General features: G+C 46.1%; 1 protein-coding gene across 3 annotated transcripts; it reads left to right on the top strand.

The window, feature by feature from the left end:
- Window positions 1–88: 88 nt before the first annotated feature.
- On the top strand, window positions 89–23635 carry DHX33 (DEAH-box helicase 33). 3 transcript variants are annotated; one of them, XM_057536668.1, is made up of 12 exons: window positions 89–519; window positions 3045–3205; window positions 3872–4099; window positions 4243–4413; window positions 7662–7847; window positions 8568–8679; window positions 9815–9974; window positions 10133–10221; window positions 13627–13754; window positions 14142–14345; window positions 16025–16111; window positions 21093–23635. In XM_057536668.1, exons 1-12 carry the CDS (start codon window positions 237–239, stop codon window positions 21399–21401), a joined length of 2118 nt encoding a protein of 705 aa, XP_057392651.1. In that variant the 5' UTR covers window positions 89–236; the 3' UTR covers window positions 21402–23635. The 3 variants fall into 3 exon arrangements, with proteins under 3 accessions (XP_057392651.1, XP_057392650.1, XP_057392652.1); XM_057536667.1 differs by having other exon boundaries at window positions 9764–9974; XM_057536669.1 differs by lacking the exon at window positions 89–519 and adding an exon at window positions 716–1146 and having other exon boundaries at window positions 9764–9974.
- The last annotated feature ends 586 nt before the right edge of the window (window positions 23636–24221 follow it).

Raw genomic sequence — 24221 nt, 5'->3', positions numbered from 1 at the left:
GGTTGTACCTCGGACCCTGCTCTCCCCGCCCTCAGGAAATAAAAGCCTGCTCACGCTGCCAGTGCATCCTGGGAGTTGGAGTCCCCTTCCTAAAGGCTGCGGGTGGCAGTGAGGTCAGCGGCGTCGCTGGGAGCCACCAGCACGTGGCGGGAAGGGGCGGCGCGCGCTAGCTGTCGGCTCCCGGGAGCGGCAGGAGCTGCCAGCCTTCGCCCCTCCAGTCGTGTTGCCCTCCCGACATGCCCGAGGAGGCGGGCTTCCCGCCGGCCAAGAGATTCCGGCCGGGCGCCGGGCCTCCGAGGCGCGCGGGGTCCTGCCCTCCCGGGCGGCGAGTGGTGATGCTGCTGGCCGCGGGCGGCGGCGGCGGAGGAGGAGGCCGGAGGCAGCAGCCGCCCCTGGCCCAGCCCTCGGCCAGCCCCTACCCTGAGGCCGTGGAGCTGCAGCGCCGGAGTCTGCCCATCTTCCAGGCGCGGGGGCAGCTGTTGGCCCAGCTCCGAAACCTGGACAGCGCCGTCCTCCTCGGTGAGTGGCCGCGCCGGCGCGTCCTTCCTCTCTCCCCGTTCGGGCTCCGCGAGAACAGCTTTTCTTAGGTGTTTCTCCCCGTCTTTCACTCGTTTCTACAACAAACCTGACTGCCTTTTCTGTTCGGGGCCAGGAGAGGGGCCTCGGAGGAGTCAGACAAGCCCGTTCTGGAGGTGCTCACAGCCGGTGCGAGTGACCCGTGCCTTCGGCAAAGACTCGCCTTCTGTGCGGAAGGGTAGAGGGACGCAGCGGGATCTTTGGGAGCTTAGAAGAGTGGATCTGAGCCAGTCGGGGAGGGAGGCCTTGGACGCAGAGGAGAGAGCCTGCAGCATAAGAGACAAAGTGGAGACGAGAGACGGTCCGGTCTGACGGAAGTAGCAGTTTTTGGTGCACGAATTAAGAGGCAGAGTTGAGGGCCGGGGACCAATTGCAAGGGGCTTTGATCCCCAACGTTTAAGTAAGAGGAGCTCCTGAAGGACCGAGAGGATGAGCCTCCAAAGAGGTGAAGGAGATCCAGGAGAGCTGATAATCTAAGGAACAGAGTTGTAAGAGGAAGGGAGTGAACAGATGCAACAATGAGGTCCAGAAAATAGGGACCCAAAAAGTGCCCACTGGATTGGATGCAAGGTATCAACTGAGGATCGAGTTGAGCGCTGTTTCGGCAGAGCTCTGGGAGCTGATTTGTCACTGGGCTGAGGTGTAGGTAGGAGGTAAGGGCATGAAGGCAGTGGGAGCAGACTTCTGTTTTGACAAAAAGGAGGGGGACGTAGAGGAACTTGCAGATATTCATAGGTTCAGGGGAAGAACTCAGTAGAGAAGGAGACTGAAGATGCAAAGCAGGCACTAATAGAGCAGAGACAGAGGGCATGGGGAAGGGGGGCCCTTGGCAACAAGGGCTAGATGCAGAGCTGGCCTGGATATCCAAGAGGAGGATGGATATCCAAGAGGCTGGGGGGCTGGAGAAAGGAGGTAAGAATGGGGGTGACTGCAGAAAAGCTTGCAGGGGGAAGTGGCGGGAGATCACCTTTGAGGACTTCACTTTCCTATGAAGTAGGCACGGGAGCTCTGATGAGGATGGGAGTTACAGGGTCCTTGGGGAGGATGGGGACAAAAGAAGGGCTGCAGAAACAAGAACAAGGATCAGCGGTGGTGCTGGTGCCCAGGTGCATTTAGCCCCACGGCACACTCAGGTCATTGTCGCACAGTTGGGTTATTTTACTATAGCAACACACAGTTTCTTGGTGTAGGAGCAAAAAAGATGGACAGGGAGACATTGATCCAGGTTTGGGTTTTGCCTGATGAACTCAGCAGGAGGAGTGTAGAATAATCAAATTCTTCGTCCATGATTCGTGTCCAGGTCAGGAAGGATGAGCAGTCAGAGGGGAGAAAATGGAAGAACCATGGGACTGTAGGACTCTGTGAGGTCAGGGAGGGGTGCTGGTAGCCGTGGGGGGAGGGATGCACAGGTTTACAGTTCTTTGTTCTGACTGGGCACTGGGAAGGGAACACAGGAGGGTAGAAAATAAGGTTGGGTACTTACTGTATGCAGATGCTCAAGTACATGGAAGAGACGGACAGGCCATCTCTGCCCCCCAGGGGGCCTCTGATGTTGGAGGGGGACAGAAACGTTTAAATGCATTCACACAGTGTAGGGTGATCAGTGATGGATGAGATGAACAAGGCTCTAAGGAACACAGAGGAGGCGGCGCAGCCCCTGGGGAGAGAGTTTGAGGTCTAACTCATCTTGTACGGTTTGTCATGCAGGCAGCGTGGGAGCAGATGTTTCATAATAGTGTGGGCAAAGGCAGAGGGTTTGAAGGGAGGCGGCTGGCTGGGGAATGGGGAGGAGTTAGCTGTGGCTGCAGTGTAGGAGCAAATGTCTCTTCACGGCAGCGCATTTACATCTCATTTATCCCTTTGAAAAGTAGGACATTTTTATATAACGTTTGTATTCCATCCTATGTTGTTACTATACCCGTTGCTGTTGCTGACCGCTTACATTGTTTCTAATTTTTGGCTGTCATGAGCAAAGTTGACTAAAAGTCTTTTGAAGCTGTATCTTTATACACATCTTTATTTCCTTAGAATCGATTCCTGCAAGTGGAATTGTGGGTCAGAGGGTACAAACATTTTAAAGATTTTCCTAGTATAATGTGGCCCTCCAAGAAACAACCCCAATTAACACTCTGCTAGCAGTACGTGTGGGTGCACATTTTCCTGTGGCTTTATCAGCTTAGAGTATTTTCTTATCTTTTCGTTCTGACTTTGATCTGTTCGGTGAAGTGTGTTTCAGTTTGCATTTTTTTCTAATTTTGATGTAGACCATTTTTTTAAAAATTTTGATGTGGACCATTTTTTTTTTTTTAGGCTGCACTGGGTCTTCTTTGAGGTGCGCGGGCTTCTCATTGTGGTGGCTTCTCTTGTTGCGGAGCACGGGCTGTAGGCGGCGTGGGCTTCAGTAGTTGTGGATCGTGGGCTCTGGGGCATGTCAATTTGCATTTAAATGAGACTTTTTTCTTTCCTAGGGGAAACTGGCTCTGGCAAGACGACGCAGATCCCTCAGTACCTGTATGAAGGGGGGATTGGCCGCCAGGCCATCATTGCCGTGACCCAGCCTCGTCGAGTGGCTGCTATCTCTCTGGCTACCAGAGTCTCAGACGAGAAGAGAACCGAACTCGGGAAGCTGGTACCTAACTTCCTTCTCTACTGACAGTTCTTGGTCCCCTAACCCCCACTCCCGGCCCCCTGACCTTTTTTTTTCTGAACAAGACTACTTATACATCTCAAGCTTCTTTCTTGCCACAATTGTTTCAGCCTCTCTCAGAGTTCTTTACCAGTTCCTAAGAGATCAGAGGGTCTGTCAGTCCCACTTGCTTTGCTTTCAAAATCTGTTGGCAACTTGGATAAATTAGCTGTTTTTTTCCTGAGCACTTTTAAGGCTTCGGTAACATCTGCTAAGTCTTTTATCTACGTATCTTTCTACAAATTTGTAAGCATTTTTCTAGTATATAGGTGGGTATTGAGAATGAGTCCCAGAACTGTATATAAGTCAGATTTATTCGTGTTTGTGTGTGTGTCTACCCATTTGACTTAAAAATATCTTGGACATCTTTTCATATGTGTACATAGCTTCACTTGAAACTATGAAGTAGCTGGGAGGAGGAGGCTAGTTTTAAATTCTTTGCAGCGTTTATCATCATTGTAGTTGAAGGCGTGCGTCCATTGCCCTGGGAGCAGGGCAGGGTCGGAGTTGGTCCTGTTCGCTGCGATAGCACCAGCGCCTGGCACCGTGCCGGAGACACTGGGTGCTGAACACGCGTTTGCTGAGTGAATGAGTGGTGTCTCCACACAGGTTGGCTACACGGTGCGCTTCGACGATGTCACCTCGGAAGACACCAAGATCAAGTTCCTGACGGACGGCATGCTTCTGCGCGAGGCCATTTCAGACTCCCTGCTTCGGAAGTACAGCTGTGTCATTTTGGATGAAGCCCATGAACGGACTATCCACACGGATGTGCTCTTTGGGGTGGTGAAAGCTGCACAGAAGAGGCGAAAGGAGCTGGGGAAGCTGCCTCTCAAAGTAGGTGCAGCCTGTGCTGCTGAGGGACCCAGGGCAGTGGGCATGGGGGGCGCGGGCCTCCTCAGCGGCCTTCAGGGCTCAGCGGGGGCACAAAAAGGCTGGTCCGAGCTTGTCCCCATCCTCTGCCCCTGTCTCGCACGCAGGTGATTGTGATGTCGGCCACGATGGACGTGGACCTGTTCTCCCAGTATTTCAGCGGAGCCCCCGTCCTCTACTTGGAGGGCCGGCAGCACCCGATCCAGATTTTCTACACCAAGCAGCCCCAGCACGATTACCTGCATGCGGCCCTGGTCTCCGTCTTCCAGATCCACCAGGTAGGCACTGGGGTGCAGATTCCTGGGAAGGCCTGTTTGACCTCGAGCATTCAGTCTTGAAAGGAAAAGCTGCCGAACGAAACCATTTTGTGAGCTGTGTCCTGAAGTTGAATATGGAGTTCGTTTGCCGTGTCCACGTCTTTATCCTTTTTCTCAGTGCCTTTTTTTTTATGTAAGAAAAATAATTCAACCCTGACCAGCATCTTTTCTCAGCTGAGCCAGAAAACGTCCATATGTTAAAGCAGTGACTCGCGAGCATATTTTGATTGGAACCCCCAGTAAGAAACACATTTTATATTGCAACCCAGGACACAATGTGTAGAACTAAAATGAGTCATAGGAAACACTGTCTCCTTTTACTGCATGTGATGTCCTCCGGTATTTTCTGTCTCATTGAAAAGAAAAAAACAGTTGGTGTATTAACCAATAATGGGTTACAATTTAGAGTTTTCTTTAAAAAAAAAAAAACTGTACAGAGAAACATTTCAAATTTTTTTTCATTTTATTAAACATTTACTTAAAATTTCGAGTGATTAAATCTCATTTTTTGGTTTAATTTGTATAAAATTGACTGTTTTTACCCTTCCATTAACTTTCTGAAAAAATCTAGAAGCCAACTTTTGAAAGCTAATTTTTATTTTAAGCTCAGTGATGGGTGTATAGTTTAAAGTTTAAAAAGTCAAGTAGGGCTTCCCTGGTGGCGCAGTGGTTGAGAATCCGCCTGCCAATGCAGGGGACACGGGTTCGAGCCCTGGTCTGGGAAGATCCCACATGCCGCGGAGCAACTGGGCCCGTGAGCCACAATTACTGAGCCTGTGCATCTGGAGCCTGTGCTCCGCAACAAGAGAGGCCGCGATAGTGAGAGGCCCGCGCACCGTGATGAAGAGTGGCCCCCGCTTGCCACAACTAGAGAAAGCCCTCACACAGAAACGAAGACCCAACACAGCCATAAATTAATTAATTAATTAATTAATTAATTAAAAAAAAAAGTCAAGTACTTAGTTTTAAAAAGCTCATAAAAAAACAGGAGCTGCTTTCACTTTCCCAGCCCAGATCCTGCTCTTGAAGGTACGCCTTCAATTTCTTAACTGTTTCCCTTGGATGTTACTTTCCTGTTTCTGAAACATCCTCTCAAAATGATATATCAGGATGTCTTTTTTTTTTTTTTTAATTTATTTATTTATTTATTTATTTTTGGCTGCTTTGGGTCTTTGTTGCTGCGCGTGGGCGTTCTCTAGTTGCGCGAGTGGGGGCTACTCTTCGTTGCGGTGTGCGGGCTTCTCATTGTGGTGGCTTCTCTTGTTGCGGAGTGCGGGCTTCTCATTGTGGTGGCTTCTCTTGTTGCGGAGCACGGGCTCTAGGCGTGCGAGCTTCAGTAGTTGTGTCTCGCAGGCTCTAGAGCACAGGCTCAGTAGTTGTGGTGCACGGGCTTAGTTGCTCCGCGGCATGTGGGATCTTCCCGGACCAGGGCTCGAACCCGTGTCCCCTGCATTGGCAGGCGGATTCTTAACCACTGCGCCACCAGGGAAGCCCCAGCATGTCTTTTTAAATCAAGTATCAGTCTTTACAATATTACGACCCTACATTGTGCACCATCGCAGTGCCTTGTTCCTTGTTCCACACAGTCATACAAGTTTTCTATGTACGTGTGGCCAATTTTTCCCCAAAGGTTCTAACATCTATCACATGCCAATCATGAATATTTTTTATGCGTTCAAACACAATCCACTCTTTCCCAGGTCCTTTATTTATGCTGCTTTTCTGCTCCAAACTGGTTGCTCTCCTAGGCCTCCGCACAGCTGTCCTCTTGGCTCTTCCGCCTGCCATCCTCCTGTGTTGAATCCCACGACAGCACCCCGTGTCTGCCCAGCCTCCTGGCCGCATCGGGTGGAGGAGGGGACTTGGGGGTTCAACCACACTGTACTCAGACTTCCAGCTGACACTTGGGTCCTCGTGCCGGCACAAGCCACCTAGGCTCGCTCTGAGCCCGAGCCTTTGTGGCTTCTCCAGGGAAGTGGGCGCACCGCTTGCCCACCACCCCGTCTGCACACTCCCCCATCGGGACTCCCTCTGCCCGGCCAAGTCACTCACTTCCTGCCCTGTCTCTTCATCTTTCAAAAATGGGTTGAAACCCTGTCTTCCTGGGCTTATACCTTCACCGTCATTTTGATAGTATTTGGAGAAGGTCAGTCTGCCTTGTTTAGCTGCGAAAAGCAAACTTGAGATGAGGATTTTTCATGAATAGTGCCTGTAGTGCCCTCCGGTTACATGGTGGCTTTGATGAGTCCTCCCCTTGATGAAGCTTTGACTGTTGTAGATTTTATCCTGGGAATTCCCTGGCAGTCCAGTGGTTAGGACTCAGTGCTTTTTACTACCGGGGCCTGGGTTCAATCCCTGGTCGGGGAACTAAGATCCTACAAACCACACGACCAAAAAAAAAAAAAAAAAAGATTTTATCCTTTCTGTGTGTGTGCACCTCTGAACATTTGTCCTATTAATACTGGGCTAAAAAACTACATGCACACATATAAATACATAGATATATATTCATACATAGACATACATATATATATATATATATAGACTCATACACATGCACATGTAGATAATTGTTAAACATTTTTCAATTATTTTGCCAAACAAGTACTCTACAAATTAATGTATCTGAACAGACGTCAAAGAAAGATTGGATCAATGGGTATGCAGTTAACACTTACATGTTCTTCCCTTTGCGAGGTGAAGGATCCAGTGAAGCCTGGGATCTCAATCCCTTGTCCAAGTTCAGCGTGCTTTGGGGGTTTATGAAAGGACGTTTGATGGCCTCATTCAATTAGGACTCCTTTTCCAGCATGAGTGCTTCCGGCCATTTCCGTGGCTCAGGATTTCCCCACGTTGTCTCTCTTGTCAGCTTCATCTTTCAAGATGATTATGAAAGGAAGGCAGCTTCATGCAGATTTTATTTGCTTGCCTGATTGTGCTTTTCATGGCATTGTTCTTGTTGCAAAAGCAATCTGGCGATCTTTCTTCAAAATCTCCTTAATTCGTTTTTAAACATAGCTGGCTAACTCGAGTAAGTTGCAGCTGTGCATTCTCGGTGTGGGTTTTCTCCCAGGGGAGACACCGATGTTTAGGCTCACTTATGTCTCCAGAGTTAAGAAGAATAACCGGGAAAGTTCATCAGTGACCACTGTTCTGTGCAACCTGCGCTTCTGTCAAGGCCTGGTAACCCCACTCTGCCTTTTCTGTAGGAAGCCCCCTGCTCTCAGGACATCCTCGTGTTCCTCACGGGGCAGGAGGAGATCGAAGCCATGAGCAAGACCTGCCGGGACATTGCCAAACACCTCCCAGACGGCTGCTCCTCCATGCTGGTCCTTCCGCTCTATGCCTCCCTGCCCTACGCCCAGCAGCTGCGCGTCTTCCAGGGGGCCCCGAAGGTGAGTGCACCCCTTCTCCTGCCCAGCCCCGTCCCTGGGTACCCAGACGGATGCACCAGTGGGGCCTGTGCTCCTGTCAGCAGGCTCCAGATAAGGTGTGTGGGGACCACACACATGAACTGGAAAGACGCAGGAGGGTAGTGCGGGGCTGAAGACACGGCTCTGCCACGGTCAGAACAGGGAGACAGCTGTCCGGGGGTGAGGGAGAGGCAAAGGCAGAAGCCAGAGGCTGAGTGACTCCTCCAAGGCCCACCGTAAACAGAGCATGTGTCCACAACACGTTTCTTGGGTGCCCGTGCCGTGCCAGGCACTGTACCAGCACTTGACACTGTCCCTCATCCTCTCGAGAACCGCAGGGCGGGTCACCATCCCAGTGCCGAGGCCCCGAGGGGTGAAGTGACAGTTGCCCAAGGGGCACAGGAGGAAGCTGCCAGGGCCAGGACCCCAGCCCACGTCTACCTGCTTCTGAATCTTGTGCCTCTCCCACCACGTCTCATCGCCTCAAAATAAACTTCGAAGACTGAAACATTCCCCACACCCCGCCCCGCCCCGCCCCGCCCAATGTAGTGACCAGCCATCCATATTAATGACTGTCATAATAACAAAGTCATCTCCTCTTGATCACGAGTGAGTTGTGACAATTCACGGTGAGGCATGTGTTTTAAAACTTCCGAATCATGTGTGTGTCATGTGGCTCTCTGGTTTTCTTCCTCCTTTTAGGGCTGTCGCAAAGTGATCATTTCAACCAACATCGCTGAAACCTCCATAACCATTACAGGAATAAAATATGTAGTTGACACGGGCATGGTTAAAGCAAAGAAGTATAACCCCGGTGAGAATCTGTAGCTCCTGAACGTCTCTTCTCTGTATAGTGAGCAGCCTGTGTCCCACAGTTTCTCCCAAATGATCGTCTCATGTCCGTAACTACCTGAGATTTGGGTGGCAGGCACCACAGTCCAGCAGTCAGGGCCAGAAAGGCACGTGAGGCAGGAAAGAAGAGCCCAGATGTGGCAAACTTGGGAACAGATGGTCAGGGACCTGGGCAGAGGGCATGAAACCCCGTCGGAAGGTAGGCGAGAATGATGGCTCTCAGGCCAGGGACAGCCTGATACCACGTCAGAGGCTTCCTCGGAAATGACACCTGAGCAAGGCTGGTTTGACCTCCAGTCTCCCAGGAAGGAAGCAGACCCCCCAGGCTGGGGCGAGGCGCTAGCTGTTTCCTGACCGTGTGCGGTGGGCAGCTTGCTTGAAGTCATTTTTATTCAGGTCTGTTTTCTACCTTGCTTTACTCCACAGAGGATTTGAGGCAGCTGAAATTATGGCTCCCGAACATTCAATTGAAATGCACTGCTAAGCCTTCAAGGGTACTGTCATTCATGTGTGTCTCTGGGGACCACGTCTGTGAAAGGGCTTGGTTCTCCAGTGCCTGGCACAAAATACACCTTTATAAGAAACTCGGTCTCATTCACTCCTAGGTGTAACAGCATTACATTGTCTCTCTTTTATAATAGAGCAGGAGGGAGGATGCAGCACACAGGGGACTGGAGGCATTTCATTTTTGGGTCATCGTTTGATGCGGGACCAACCATCCTGGTTTGCTGGAAACTGTCTCAGTTTTAGCACCGAAAGTCCCAAGTCCTGAGAGACCCCCTCAGTCCTAGGCAAACGGGGTTGTTGTCACCTGTGATCGAAGCCAAGGCCTCTGAAATCTACCCTCCTGGGTCCCTGCTCCAAGCACGAGGTCCTTCTGATGTTTTAGTCACAGATTTCACACGGTGTTCACAGCAAAGGCCTTGTTTCACCACAGACCAGTCTGGTTTTGTGCTTTCCGATGTAGGTTGAGTTTTTCTGGACTCGTGTGTCACAGAAAGGATCCCTGGTGTTCCGAGCAATGCTTCTCATTGTCCACGTTGTAGAGTTCGTTCATGTGATGAGCAAAGCTCTAACACGGGCCGTTCTCCCACCAGACAGTGGCCTGGAGGTGTTAGCTGTGCAGCGGGTGTCAAAGACCCAGGCCTGGCAACGCACCGGACGGGCTGGCAGAGAGGACAGTGGTGTCTGTTACCGGCTCTACACGGAGGATGAGTTTGAGAAGTTTGAGAAGATGACGGTGCCAGAGATCCAAAGGTGGGTCCAAGGGGCCCCCACACCCGCCCTTCGTCCCGAGGCTCCCGTCCCTGTGGCCCGTATCCTCCGACTGACTCGCCTCGGTGGGCGGCTCTTGCCTCGCCGGCTGGGGGGCCAGGAGCACCTGCGTGAACCACCTGTGTCTCCCACGCTTGCAGGTGTAACCTGACAAGTGTGACGCTGCAGCTTCTCGCAATGAAAGTCCCAGACGTGCTCACCTTTGACTTCATGTCCAAACCGTCTCCAGGTGAGCGGGGTCTTCGGGAAGGTGTACAGAATGGACAGGAACACCCAGGTCTGCCAGCGGCCTCCTTTTTGTTTAGTATAATGTGGTGGATAACAGCCTTAACTCTCAGAGAAGAAACTCAGGATCATGAAAGGAGAGACGCGGTGCTGTCAGCACCATCGCAGAGCAGGATCGGCGGCTTCACGTAGGCATCACGGGCGGGTTCCGAGACCACAGGAACCAGTGAAGGTGGTCGAGGGGGTCCACAGGATACTGCAAACCTAGCGAAATCGTACTTTTGCCAGCAAAAGCACTGAAAAGATTAAGTTTCTTTGCTTTTGACTGGAATTTGATGGGTCCCTGCCCTTCACTGATAATCTCTCCATGGTGGGAGAAAAAATAATCGGGAGTTTTAATGATGGTAGCTTAGTACTTGGCATCTCTTCAACACATACCATTTTCTTTTTTTTCCTCTCTCTCCTTTCTTTTAAGTGAAGAAGCGCAACTGGTTAAAAAAGTAAACAGTCGATGGGTATACGGGGCCCCTCAGTGATCTTAGTTTCCGTCCTCTACAGCAACCACTGTGACCATTTCCCAGTGTCTTCTAGAGAAAATCTTTGCAAGTACACGTAGTCTTTTATTTATCTATTTATCATATGAATTTTATTTCATCAGTCCTTAGACACGTATATTCCAACCTCCTCCCAGACCGGGGTGCCTGCAGAAAGGGTTGTGATCTGGCATCCCCGGCCCCAGGTGCAACAGCACTTACGGGCCTTTCACTCAGCTTTCCAGCACTTCTTCCAGAAATAGGCCAAGAGCAAAGGCACCAGCCTTCAAGACTGGGATCAACTTTGCTTTTTTTTTTTGGCTGCACGGCTTGCGGAATCTTATTTCCCTGACCAGGGATCAAACCCCGGCCCTCTGCAGTGAGAGCATGGAGTCCTAACCACTGGACCGCCAGGGAATTCCATATAGTCTCTTTTTAAAACACAAATAGCAACACACATTGTGCACTATTCTACACTTTTTTTTCTTTCACTTGCTAAATCTCTGCATACAAACGAGGCACATTCCTGTCAGGTGGAAATATCGAAGCCACACCTGTGCGTCCGTTTCCAGGGCTGCAAAGCCTCTGGAGGCTGCCATACTCCCCACCTCAAGTTAACCACCCCCCAGGTTTTGTCCGTGAATCCCTCGCTTTTCTTGAATATTTTATTCTGTGCATGTGCATTGTTTCAGTTGGCATGTTTATGCCTCGATTTCCCAGTGACCTTCCCTTCTCGTTCATCATGTTTTATAAGGTTTATGTCTGATGCATTTTCATTACTAAATACTGTTCTAGCCTATGAATAAACCAAAATGCATTTATCCTCCTACCGATAGACATTGGCACATTGCTTTTTTTTTTTTTTCTCCCACCACCACTACCCCCTGCCACTTAACCCCCTTGGTGTCCATATGTTTGTTCTCTACATCTGTGTCTCTATTTCTGCCCTGCAAACTGGTTCATCTGTACCATTTTTCTAGATTCCACTTATATGCGTTAATACACAATATTTGTTTTTCTCTTTCTGACTTACCTTACTCTGTATGACAGTCTCTAGGTCCATCCACGTCTCTGCAAATGACCCAATTTCATTCCTTTTTATGGCTGAGTAATATTCCATTGTATATATGTACCACATCTTCTTTATCCATTCGTCTGGCGATGGGCATTTAGGTTGCTTCCATGTCCTGGCTATTGTAAATAGTGCTGCAGTGAACATTGGGGTGCATGTGTTTTTTTGAATTATGGTTTTCTCTGGGTATATGCCCAGTAGTGGAATTGCTGGATCATATGGTAATTCTATGTTTAGTTTTTTAAGGAACCTCCATACTGTTCTCCATAGTGGCTGTATCAATTTACATTCCCACCAACAGTGCAAGAGGGTTCCCTTTTCTCTACACCCTCTCCAGCATTTGTTGTTTGTAGATTTTCTGATGATGCCCATTCTAACTGGTGTGAGGTGATACCTCATTGTAGTTTTGATTTGCATTTCTCTAATAATTAGTGATGTTGAGCAGCTTTTCACGTGCCTCTTGGCCATCTGTATGTCTTTTTTTTTTTTTTTATCAATTTATTTATTTATTTATTTTTGGCTGTGTTGGGTCTTCGTTTCTGTGCGAGGGCTTTCTCCAGCTGTGGTGAGTGGGGGCCACTCTTCATCGCGGTGTGCGGGCCTCTCACTATCGTGGCCTCTCTTGTTGCGGAGCACAGGCTCCAGACGCGCAGGCTCAGTAGTTGTGGCTCACGGGCTTTGTTGCTCCGTGGCATGTGGGATCTTCCCAGACCAGGGCTCGAACCCGTGTCCCCTGCATTGGCAGGCAGATTCTTAACCACTGCGCCACCAGGGAAGCCCCTGTATGTCTTCTTTGGAGAAATGTCTATTTAGTTCTTCTGCCCATTTTTTTATTAGGTTGTTTTTTTTTTAAATATTGAGCTGCATGAGCTGTTTATATATTTTGGAGATTAATCCTTTGTCCATTGTTTCATTTGCAAATAGTTGCTCCCATTCTGAGGGTTGTCTTTTCATATTGTTTATAGTTTCCTTTGCTGTGCAAAAGCTTTTAAGTGTCATTACCTCCCATTTGTTTATTTTTGTTTTTATTTCCATTACTCTAGGAGGTGGGTCAAAAAAGATCTTGCTGTGATTTATGTCAAAGAGTGTTCTTCCTATGTTTTCCTCTAAGAGTTTTATAGTGTCTGGTCTTACATTTAGGTCTTTAATCCATTTGGAGTTTATTTTTGTGTATGGTGTTAGGGAGTGTTCTAATTTCATTCTTTTACATGTAGCTGTCCAGTTTTCCCAGCACCACTTATTGAAGAGACTGTCTTTTCTCCATTGTATATCCTTGCCTCCTTTGTCATAGATTAGTTGACCATAGGTGCGTGGCATATTGCTTTTTTCACTTAATGTATTTTACAGATCATTTCCCCTCTGTGTATATATTTATTACATTCTTAGAAATGCATCTTTATTCTTTAATAGGCAATGCATTTTCATGGTTCAAATTTAAAAAGAATAAGGTAGTAAATAGTGTCCTTCTCACCAGGGGCCTCTGAGGCACCTGGTATTTCCATTGTTGTGTGTGTGCGTCTGGAGATGCAGGTCCCTGTACGATGTCCGAGTATATCTGGGGGTGAAATTCATCAGTGTAACTTTGCTGGGTTTCAGATTTACACACATATTGCCAAATTGCGGGCCACTATTTAAAGAGAACTGAGCTGAAGACAATGTTGTCCTTAACAGCTTTGAAAAGCACCTCATGGGGACAGAGTGGCCGTGGTTTGACGTAGGCTTCTCAGAAGTGCCCTGAAGTAATGAACTAGCTGCAGCTTCGTCCTGTTCTGAATGTTCGACTCCTTTTTATGTCTTTCTTTAGATCACATTCAGGCAGCCATCGCCCAGCTGGAGCTGTTGGGTGCCCTTGAAAACAAGGACGGCCAGCTCACCCTGACTCCAATAGGAAGAAAGATGGCGGCTTTCCCGTTAGAACCCAAATTTGCCAAAGTAAATGATATCCTCTCCTCAGTCCCTTTTCTGTGTGTTACGGGTCAGCCATCCCAGAGGAGACTCCTCAACCCAGTGCTTCTAGATTAATCTTCACTTTTTCTCTTAAATAATTATTAACGCCTACTTTGTGCCTAACTCTGATTTACGCTCAGTGTGGGATTCAAGCCATATTAAGTCATGAGCCCCTACCCACATGGAATCATACGGGGAAGGCAGCCCTCTGTTTTACAGAAAGTGAAATAATATAACATACGTAGTCATGGTTTTAGAAACACCTGCCCCTTAACGCCTTACAAGGGAAGCTGCAAAAGCAATATATGGAAATACTTTATTCAGAAGCCAGGAGAAAACTAGGCTTACACAGTTTTTAACTGTGATTTGCAGACCATCCTCCTGTCCCCCAAATTCCACTGCACGGAGGAGATACTGACCATCATCTCCCTGCTGTCAGTGGACAGCGTTCTCTACAACCCCCCCTCCCGGCGGGATGAAGTGCAGGCTGTGCGGAAGAAGTTCATATCCAGCGAGGGCGATCACATCACCCTGCTTAACATCTACCGGGCCTTCAAGAACACAGGCAGAAACAAGGTAGGCCTTGTCTTGTTCCCCTTCTCAAACGATGCCCCCTCTTGGGCCTGTGAATGGCAGATGTCATTTCAGAAATGTCTGCGCACAGGGAGGTTACCAGGGGAGGCACGATTCCCGTCTTTCCCTCGGCTCATGTTTGACTCATACCTGACGCTGGCAAGTTCGTGAAGTATTTGTTGACCCAGTTTCTTAGCTACAAAATGATTTGTTTCCCCACCTGCCCCTAACTTTCTTCATAGCAGATTTTGCTTGTATTTCAGTTCCCTGGACCAAGATGGAAAATGGCAGTATTTTCTTTCACTGATCAATAAAATAAAATAGAATAAAATCAGTCATTGTAGGGAGTTCCCTGGTGGCCTAGTGGTTAGGATTCCGGGCTCTTACTGCCATGGCCCAGGTTCAATCCTTGGTCGGGGAACTGAGATCCCGCAAGCTGGGTGGCACAGCCCACCCAAAAAAAAAAAAAAAATCAGTAATTGTGCTATAGCATGCATGCTTTATCTGTGCTTTAATGCAAAAAAAAAAGAAAAAAAATAGCCACCACCCAGTTTTAGTAGTTGTAAACATTTTGCTGTATTTGCCTCAATTTATTTTTAAGGAAATAAAATGCTGTGGACACAACAAGAGCCCTGAGCTGCCCCTTTTGCAGTCCTTCCTCCCTTCTGTAACCCCTGTCAAGTCTGTCTGGGTCCTGGTGGGCAACAATGTGCTTTTACTTTGTATCCGCAGGCGTTGTATGCTATAAATGCTTCTTCACGCTACCTTTTTGCAACTTGTTCCCGTCTCCTCAGCTGCAGTGCCCATCCCGTCCAGGTCTCTTGTGCACCAGCGGGAGAGTTGCTCTGGGGTCGACACCCAGGAGTGGGCCTGCCGGTCTTGGGCAGCTGCATCGAGCTTTCCCAGCTGGCCTGTGCGTCCGCAGAGCTGTCGGCGCCTCTTTACCCTCCCCAGAGTAGTGTAGAGGAGCTTCCGTTTCCACCAGTCTCTCCAGCTCTTAGTTGAAATGACTTTTCATTTTTGCCACGTTGAGGGATGTGAAGTAGTATCTCAGTTATTTGAAACTGCACTGCCCTGATTCCTCAAGAGACCGAGAACCTTTGCTTAAGTTTATTGTCATTTGTAGTTAATCTTCTGTGAGTGGTCCTTCCATATCCTTTGTCGTTTTTCTACTGGAGTATTGGTCATTTTCTCACTGATTTGTAGGAGTTTATTTATTTGTTTGTTTGTTTGTTTATTTATTTTTTAATATATTCTGGAGGTAATCATTCTTTACTGGGTGTAGTGATGCAGATATCTCAGTCATTAGCTTTTTTCATCGTGACTTGACCTACGGAAATTTTTGGTTTTACTTTAGTTTAAATTTTTACTGTTTTCCTTTATGGTTCATGCTTTTTGCTATAAAGATATTTTCCTGTATTTATTTTTGGCAACTGAAGTTTTCCGTCTGAATTAGAACAGTGTTCTAAAAATTATGCTGGGACTTCCTTGGCAGTCCAGCGGTTAAGACTCCATGCTTCCACTGCAGGGGGCACGGGTTTGATTCCTGGTTGGGGAACTAAGATCCCGCATGCCGTGTGGTGAGGCTCAAAATTTTTTTTTAATTAAAAATAAAAATTGTGCTATGTTTTTTTCTTTATAGAAATGAGAGGACTGTGATATCTCTTTTTTCTCCTATTCAGGATTGGTGCAAAGAGAATTTTGTCAACAGCAAGAATATGATGCTGGTAGCTGAAGTCAGATCACAGCTGAGGGATATCTGCTTCAAGGTATTCTTCTTCCTGGTGTTCTCTGGGGGGCTAAGCTGTCAACTTTTTTCTAGGTGAAAAATTTCAGATTGCTTATTGCAAGTGATTGCAAAAACACCCTCTCATTGTAGGAAAATTTTTAAATAAGGAAGAAAGTAAAAATTACCCACAGCTCCACCCCTCACCAGTTTCTTCATAGCCCTGTTTTTAAATGAATTTTTTACATCATTAGTTACTTTGTATATATAATTTATATTCAGCTTTTATAAACTTTAAAAGTGTTTTCCAATGTTATTAGAGTTCTTCCTAAGGTTTGTTTTTTTAGTGGAAATATCTTTGTTATTTTTTTTCAGATTACGAAAGCCATGCATAATTGTTACAAATTGATACAGTGCAGAAAATAGTGATATATAATGCAGAAAGTGTAAAAGTCTCCTTAATCCTGCCCCTCCAAAGATAAATAATAGTCTGGTGTAGATCCTTCTAGAATTTTTTCCTGTGTATGTATGTTTTTGTATATGTGTGTGTATACACATATACATGGATACATATATAAGATTTTCTTTTTTTTTCTTTATTTTAATAGATTTTTATTTGTGTATAATTGCTTCACAATACTGTGTTAGTTTCTGTTGTACACCAAAGTGGATCAGCCATATGCATACATATATCCCCATATCCCCTCCCTCTTGAGCCTTCCTCCCATCCTCTGTATCCCACCCCTCTAGGTCATTTCAAAGCACCGAGCTGATCTCCCTGTGCTATTCTGCTGCTTCCCACTAGCTATCTATTTTACATCTGGTAGTGTATATATGTCGATGCTACTCTAACTCGCCCCAGCTTCCCCCTCCCACCCTGTGTCCTCAAGTCCATTCTCTAGGTCTACATCTTTATTCCTGCCCTGCAAGTAGGTTCATCAGTACCACTTTTTTTAGAGTCCATGTATATATGTTAGCATATGGTATTTGTTTTTCTCTTTCTGACTTACTTCACTCTGTATGACAGACTCTAGGTCCATCCATTGCACTATGAATAACTCAATTTCATTTCTCCTATGGCTGAGTAATATTCCATTGTATATATTGTGCCACATCTTCTTATCCATTCATCTGTCGATGGACATTTAGGTTGGTTCTATGTCCTGGCTATTGTAAATAGTGCTGCAATGAACATTGTGGTGCATGTCTCTTTTTGAATTATGGTTTTCTCAGGGTATATGTCCAGTAGTGGGATTGCTGGGTCATATGGTAGTTCTATTTTTAGTTTTTTAAGGAGACTCCATACTGTTTTCCATAGTGGTTGCATCAATTTACATTCCCACCAACAGTGCAGGAGGGTTCCCTTTTCAGCACACCCTTTCCGGCATTTATTGTTTCTAGATTTTTTGATAATGGCCATTCTTACTGGTGTGAGGTGATACCTCATTGTAGTTTTGATTTGCATTTCTCTAATAATTAGTGATGCTGAGCAGCTTTTCATGTGCCTCTTGGCCATCTGTATGTCTTCCTTGGTGAAATGTCCGTTTAGGTCTTCTGCCCTTTTTTTTTTTTTAATTTATCTATTTATTTATTTTTGGCTGCTTTGGGTCTTTGTTGCTGCGTGCGGGCTTTCTCTAGTTGTTGCGAGCGGGGGCTACTCTTCGTTGTGGTGCGCAGGCTTCTCATTGCAGTGGCTTGTCTTTGTTGCAGAGCACAGGCTCTAGGCGCGTGGGCTCAGTAGTTGTGGCTTTGTGGGCTCTAGAGCGCAGGCTCAGTAGTTGTGGCGCAAGGGCTTAGTTGCTCCACAACATGTGGGATCTTCCCGGACCAGGGCTCGAACCCATATCCCCTGCGTTGGCAGGCGGATTTTTAACCACTGAGCCACCAGGGAAGTCCTTCTGCCCATTTTTTAATTGGATTGTTTGGTTTTTTGATATTGAGCTCCATGAGCTGTTTGTATATTTTGGAGATTAATCCTTTGTTGTTTGATTTGCAAATATTTTCTCCCATTCTGAGGGTTGTCTTTTTGTCTTGTTTATGGTTTCCTTTGCTGTGCAAAAGCTTTTAAGTTTAATTAGGTCCCATTTGTTTATTTTTGTTTTTATTTCTGTTACTGTAGGAGGTGGGTCAAAAAAGATCTTGCTGTGGTTTATATCAAAGAGTGTTTTTCCTATCTTTTCCTCTAAGAGTTTTATAATGTCTGATATTACATTTAGGTCTTTTCCACTTGGAGTTTATTTTTGTATGGTGTTAGGTAGTGTTCTAATTTCATTCTTTTACACGTAGCTGTCCAGTTTTCCCAGCACCACTTATTGAAGAGGCTATCTTTTCTCCATTTTACGTTCTTGCCTCCTTTGTCTTAAATTAGGTGACCATATGTGCGTGAGTTTATCTCTGGGCTTTCTGTCCTGTTCCATTGATCTATATTTCTGTTTTTGTGCCAGTACCATACTGTCTTGATTACTGTAGCTTTGTGGTATAGTTTGAAGTCAGGGAGCCTGATTCCTCCAGCTCCATTTTTCTTTCTCAAGATTGCTTTGGCTATTCAGGGTCTTTTGTATTTCCATACGAATTGTAAAATTTTTTGTTCTAATTCTGTGAAGAATGCCATTGGTAGTTCAATAGGGATTGCATTGAATCTGTAGATTGCTTTGGGTAGTATAGTCATTTTCACAATATTGGTTCTTCCAATCCAAGAACATGGTATATTTCTCCATCTGTTTATGTCATCCTTGATTTCTTTCATCAGTGTTTTATAGTTTTCTGAGTACAAGTCTTTCCCCTCCTTAGGCAGGTTTATTCCTGGGTATTTTATTCTTTTTGTTGCAGTGGTAAATGGGATTGTTTCCTTAATTTCTCTCTCTGATTTTTTGTTGTTAGTGTATAGGAATGCCAGAGATTTCTGTGCATTAATTTTGCATCTTGCAACCTTACCAAATTCATTGATTAGTTCTAGTAGTTTTCTGGTAGCATCTTTAGGATTTTCTATGTATAGTATCATGTCATCTGCAAACAGTGACAGTTTTACTTCTTCTTTTCCAATTTGTATTCCTTTTATTTCTTTTTCTTCTCTGATTGCAGTGGCTAGGGCTTCCAAAACTATGTTGAATAAGAGTGGCGAGAGTGGACATTCTTGTCTTGTTACTGATCTTAGTGGAAATGCTTACAGTTTTTCACCATTGAGTATGATGCTTGCTGTGGGTTTGTCATATATGGCCTTTAATATGTTGAGGTAGGTTCCCTCTATGCCCATTTTCTGGAGAGTTTTTATCATAAATGGGTGTTGAATTTTGTCAAAAGCTTTTTCTGCGTCTATTGAGATGATCATACGGTTTTTATTCCTTAATTTGTCAATGTGGTGTATCACATTGATTGATTTGCATATATTGAAGAATCCTATGGGATGAAGCAAAAGCACTTCTAAGAGGGAAGTTTATAGCAATTCAATCTCACCTCAAGAAACAAGAAAAATCTCAAATAAACAATCTAACCCTACACTTAAAACAACTAGAGAAAGGAGAACAAAGAAAACCCAAAGTCAGTAGAAGGAGAGAAATCATAACAATCAGAGCAGAAATAAATGAAATAAAAATGAAGAAAGCAATAGCAAAGATCAATAAAACTAAAAGCTGGTTCTTTGAGTAGATAAACAAAATTGATAAACCCTTAGCCAGAGTCATCAAGAAAAAAAGGGAGAGGACACAAATCAATAAAATTAGAAATGAAAAAGGAGAAGTCACAACTGACACCACAGAAATGCAAAGGATTACTATATGCCAATTGAAACTGTAATTAAAAATCTTCCAACAAACATAAGTTCAGGACCAGATGGCTTCACAGGAGAATTCTATCAAACATTTAGAGAAGAGCTAACACCAGTCCTTCTCAAACTCTTCCAAAAAATTGCAGAGGGAGAAACACTCCCAAATTCATTCTACGAAGCCACCATCACCCTGATACCAAAACCAGAAAAAGATATCACAAAAAAGGAAAATCATAAACCAATATCACTGAGGAACATAGATGCAAAAATCCTGAACAAAATACTAACAAACAGAATCCAACAACACATGAAAAAGATCATACACCATGATAAAGTTTTCTTTTTAACACAAAATGTATAACATTTTGTTTTGCAATTTGCTTTTTTCCACTTGGAGTACTTCTGGAATACTTTGTGTCTAGGCTGTCTTGCAGTGCCTGCGTATGTCTATCTCATTCTTTTTTAGCGACTTCATAGCATTTCACTGTATTCACTACAGTTTATTTAGCCAAGCCCCTAATGGTGGTCATTTAGGTTGTGCTATAATGATCATCCTCCTACATAAATGTTTGTGCTCTGGTACACATAGAGTGAACTTCTAGATGGGGAATTGAGATTTTGATAGACATTGCCAAATCGTCAACCGAAAAGTTTCCTATCCGCTTATATGCCCTCTTAGAGGACATAATGTTTCTACATTCAGTGGCTTTATGACGCGCCACATTTCACCTCGGAGGCGGGGTTGCTTGTGTTCGCGTTCTCCTGTGCTGAGCACTGAGAGAGTGTCTACTTTTTGCTGCCGTGAGCAGCCCTGTGGTGACTGTCTTCGTGTGTAAGGCGTCTTTTGAGACAGCCCGTGGCACGGACCACCCGCACGTCCCTAGGGGACGGTTGTCACCCTTACCCAGGCCTGTGCCTGATGCCAGCGGCCCATTGTTAGCACCACAGTGACTTCTTCTCATAGTAGCGTGTTGTGTTCTGCATTATACACGTTTTTCCAACCCTTCTTGTACTCGAACAGCTTTCCTGCCAGACCATCCCTTGGCTTCGTGAGCCCCTCATTTCCTGTTGACAGTAGACACGGTGCTCCTCCACCAGCCCTGATCTCAGGCGTGGCAGGCAGCCGCCCGGGCGCCAGCCTCCACCGCGGGCCCTGCGCCCTGGACTGCGCGGGGGGGGGCGCGTGGCTCCGTCCGCCACGGGTGGCGGCACAGTTCTCACGTCTGCGGTCTTCTCCGTGTCTCGCTTCCTCCCGAACCAGATGTCCATGCCGATCGCGTCGTCGCGAGGGGACACAGAGAGCGTCCGCCGCTGCCTGGCGCACAGCCTCTTCGTGAGCACCGCCGAGCTGCAGCCCGACGGCTCCTATGCCACCACGGACACCCGCCAGCCGGTGGCCATCCACCCCTCGTCCGTCCTCTTCCACTGCAAGCCGGCCTGCGTCGTGTACACGGAGCTGCTCTTCACCAACAAGTGCTACATGCGCGACCTGTGCGTCGTGGACGCCGAGTGGCTGTACGAGGCTGCCCCCGACTTCTTCAGGAGGAAGCTCAGGGCCTCCAGGAACTGAGGCGCCCGGGGCGGGAGCTGGGCCGCAGCCGGCCTCGCCGTGGACTCTCACGCTGGCCCCCAGAGAGGCCGCGGTCGTAACGGGCGGATCATGCCCGGCCTCTGGGAGCTTGAAAGCATCTTTGTCTAAACTCCTCTGACTGAACCACACAGACATGTAGCGACCTTGGAGACTTCAAAATGATGCTTTCAGTTCTTGCTGGGCGACTTTGGGTGACTTAGTTAACTTCTGAGCCTCGGTTTCCCTATCTGCCAAGTGGGGGGTGGTAATAATAATACTTACAGGGTTGGGGTCATGAGGTTTAGAGCAAATGAAAGGAAAGTACCCAGAGCTGTGCCTGCCCACGATAACCACGCCGTGGATCGTGAGCCGTGGAGCTCGGTTGGTGTTACTGCTTTTCTACACGATGTGAATCAGGTGCAACAAAACCCCCTGAGTTCTCGAGACTGAGGGGGATCGCCTGGAAAGGGGACCACCAGAGGTCACAGAGCTGTTGACCTTGGATCTATTTTAACTTCTATCTGCATGAAGTTTTATAACAGAAAACAGAAGAGATTAACTTCTGTTTCAGGAGGGAGGTGCTTTAACACTTGAGCCTAAGGAGTGTCTCTGAGCTGAGCTTAAGGCATTTCTCCTCTGGCCCTGCGGGTGGGCGGAGGTGAGGACACAGGCAGCTTTGGCTCACCCATCACCTCATCTAGTGTTTATGTTCTTTTATTTATTTCCTATGATCATTTTTCCTTCTTAGGGACCTGGGGACAGCCTGGCTTTGCCACTCACCCCTCTCTAGCCCTCATTTTCCACATTTGTCAGAGGGGATTAGAGGGTCTCCACAGTCTCTTCCTGTTTTCATATTTTGAGGAGGGAAAAGCCACCAAAAGTCCTTCTTAGCTATTTAATTATCGAAAGCAAATAACCTTTCCCCAGAGAATGCTATGCCCTAGAAGACGCCAAGATTTAGCCCTTTTATTGTGCTTAATTGGTCAAAACACACATGTGCAGTATTTTGGTTATTCCTTTATTTAATAGAGGCCTAGGATGTTTACGGTTCAAAAGGTATTGGTAAAAGAAAATATTGTATTTTTAATAAAATGTTCAAAAGGTATTGGTAAAAGAAAATATTGTATTTTTAATAAAATGTTCAAAAGGTATTGGTAAAAGAAAATATTGTATTTTTAATAAAACGTTCATCATGCTGGTAGAAAATTGGGAGTGGGGTAATTTGTTATGTTCCTCAGCAAATTATATAGAGGTATTCTCTGGGGCAAGTAAAATTTAGCTTTTAATCATTTATGTCCAGCTCAAGTACCTGAACCATTTCAGGAAATGTATATTTTTTCTGAGCAGGAATAAGGGGTAAATAGCTTCTGTGTTTCTGTACAGAAATATATTTATCACTAACATTCTGGTAGAGTTTTCATACAGTAGTTTTTTATTGGGCTTTTTAAAAAGTTAACTTTTAACATAGCTGCTCAGGGATTAAATCAGATTGGAAAAGCCGGTCTGACTCTCCATATTACTACAAAGAAACACATGGTTGTTTACATTGAGCTGCAGGGGATAGATAAGTACACTTCAAACTTTCTTAAGAAAGTTAAATGTTTCACAATGATGTTGCAGTCTAACCTTGAGCTACTCTTTTCAATCGTACAATCTCCAGTGGTGTGCCACCTTTTTTCCAGCCTGTGAAATCCATATCTAGGTGAATCACTAGCTCCCTTGAGCAGCTTCATGTAAATAGATGCACTCCAAGCAGATCACATGCCTCAGATGTTTGTCTTCTGCTTCTAGTAATCATGGAGTGTGAAACCTCCAGAGCAGCATAGATCTAAGAACTGCCAACACCCAGTTCTTGGTAAAAACCTTTGGTAAAGAGATGCCAGAATGGAGACAAGTTTTTGCTCTGTGGATAAGACTGATTATGTACTGTGATGCATAAATCCATTTAATCCAGCTGTCAGGAAATGCTTAGAACTGTGGCCAGGCATCTAAGATACCATTCCTTGTGCGTAGAAGGAAACACTGCACCTATGGGGAAGCAAGAATTTTATTATATTTTATTTGATCAGAATATTATAACTGGCAGCAAAAAAAATCTAGTTGGTTCAGGTTTATGTTGTATTTTGAGAGTCTGTTCTTGTTCAAACAGAGATAGCTCTAAAGAAGCACTGGCTCTTGTATATAATGCTCAAATTTGCACCTGACTATCAAATCCATTAAAAGTGAATCTTGTACATGTGTGTGTCTTCTTTCTTGGGTCTCCTTTCCCTTATTCACAGAATGCTGCTTAGAATATATTAAGTATGTCTTATCTTTGCCACTTGATTTGGGAAGACTTACTTTCTTGCTACCTTATATATCTTATGTGTCCTGGTAAGGTAGGAACATTAGTTCTTAACCTAAATTTAATGTAAGCTCTGGCTTCTTGCCCCCAGAAAAATAATGTCCCATCAGAACCTGGGTGTAAGGTTGGAGGGTTGCAGGAATTAACCAGGGCTCTTGCCTTTAGGAGCTCTGGGTCTGGTGGGGGTGAGGGTCAGCTGCCAGGTAAACCAGCAGTGCCAGGAGGTTTCTGCTGAGAAAAGAATGAAGCACAGGGGCCGGGTCGCACAGGCATGAGTCTGTTTTTCAGGGAAGAGAGGAGGAAGTTCCAGGAAGGCCTCTTATGGGAGGTGATCCCGGAGGCTGGTCTTTGGGAGTTGGTGGTGGCAAGAGTGCATTCCACGAAGTCATAGAAAGTCTGGCCGCGCTTGAGAACAGTAGATGGAAATTTGGAGAGTGTAAGCAGCCACTGGAGAGAACGGATGCTGGCCAATTAAA

Source organism: Balaenoptera acutorostrata, chromosome 20 (genome assembly GCF_949987535.1).
Source record: "Balaenoptera acutorostrata chromosome 20, mBalAcu1.1, whole genome shotgun sequence".
Classification (NCBI taxonomy): Eukaryota; Metazoa; Chordata; class Mammalia; order Artiodactyla; family Balaenopteridae; genus Balaenoptera; species Balaenoptera acutorostrata.
The sequence above is the reverse complement of the archived record's forward strand: the minus strand, read 5'-3'. Positions and strand labels throughout refer to the sequence as shown.

Bases quoted from the DNA above. Each gene is read 5' to 3' on its own strand.
- DHX33 (XM_057536667.1), top strand. From the start codon at position 237: ATGCCCGAGGAGGCGGGCTTCCCGCCGGCCAAGAGATTCCGGCCGGGC. The intron at 4,414-7,661 runs GTAGGCACTGGG...CCTTTTCTGTAG, and splicing joins CCGTCTTCCAGATCCACCAG to GAAGCCCCCTGCTCTCAGGA. The intron at 13,755-14,141 runs GTAAATGATATC...TGTGATTTGCAG, and splicing joins TAGAACCCAAATTTGCCAAA to ACCATCCTCCTGTCCCCCAA.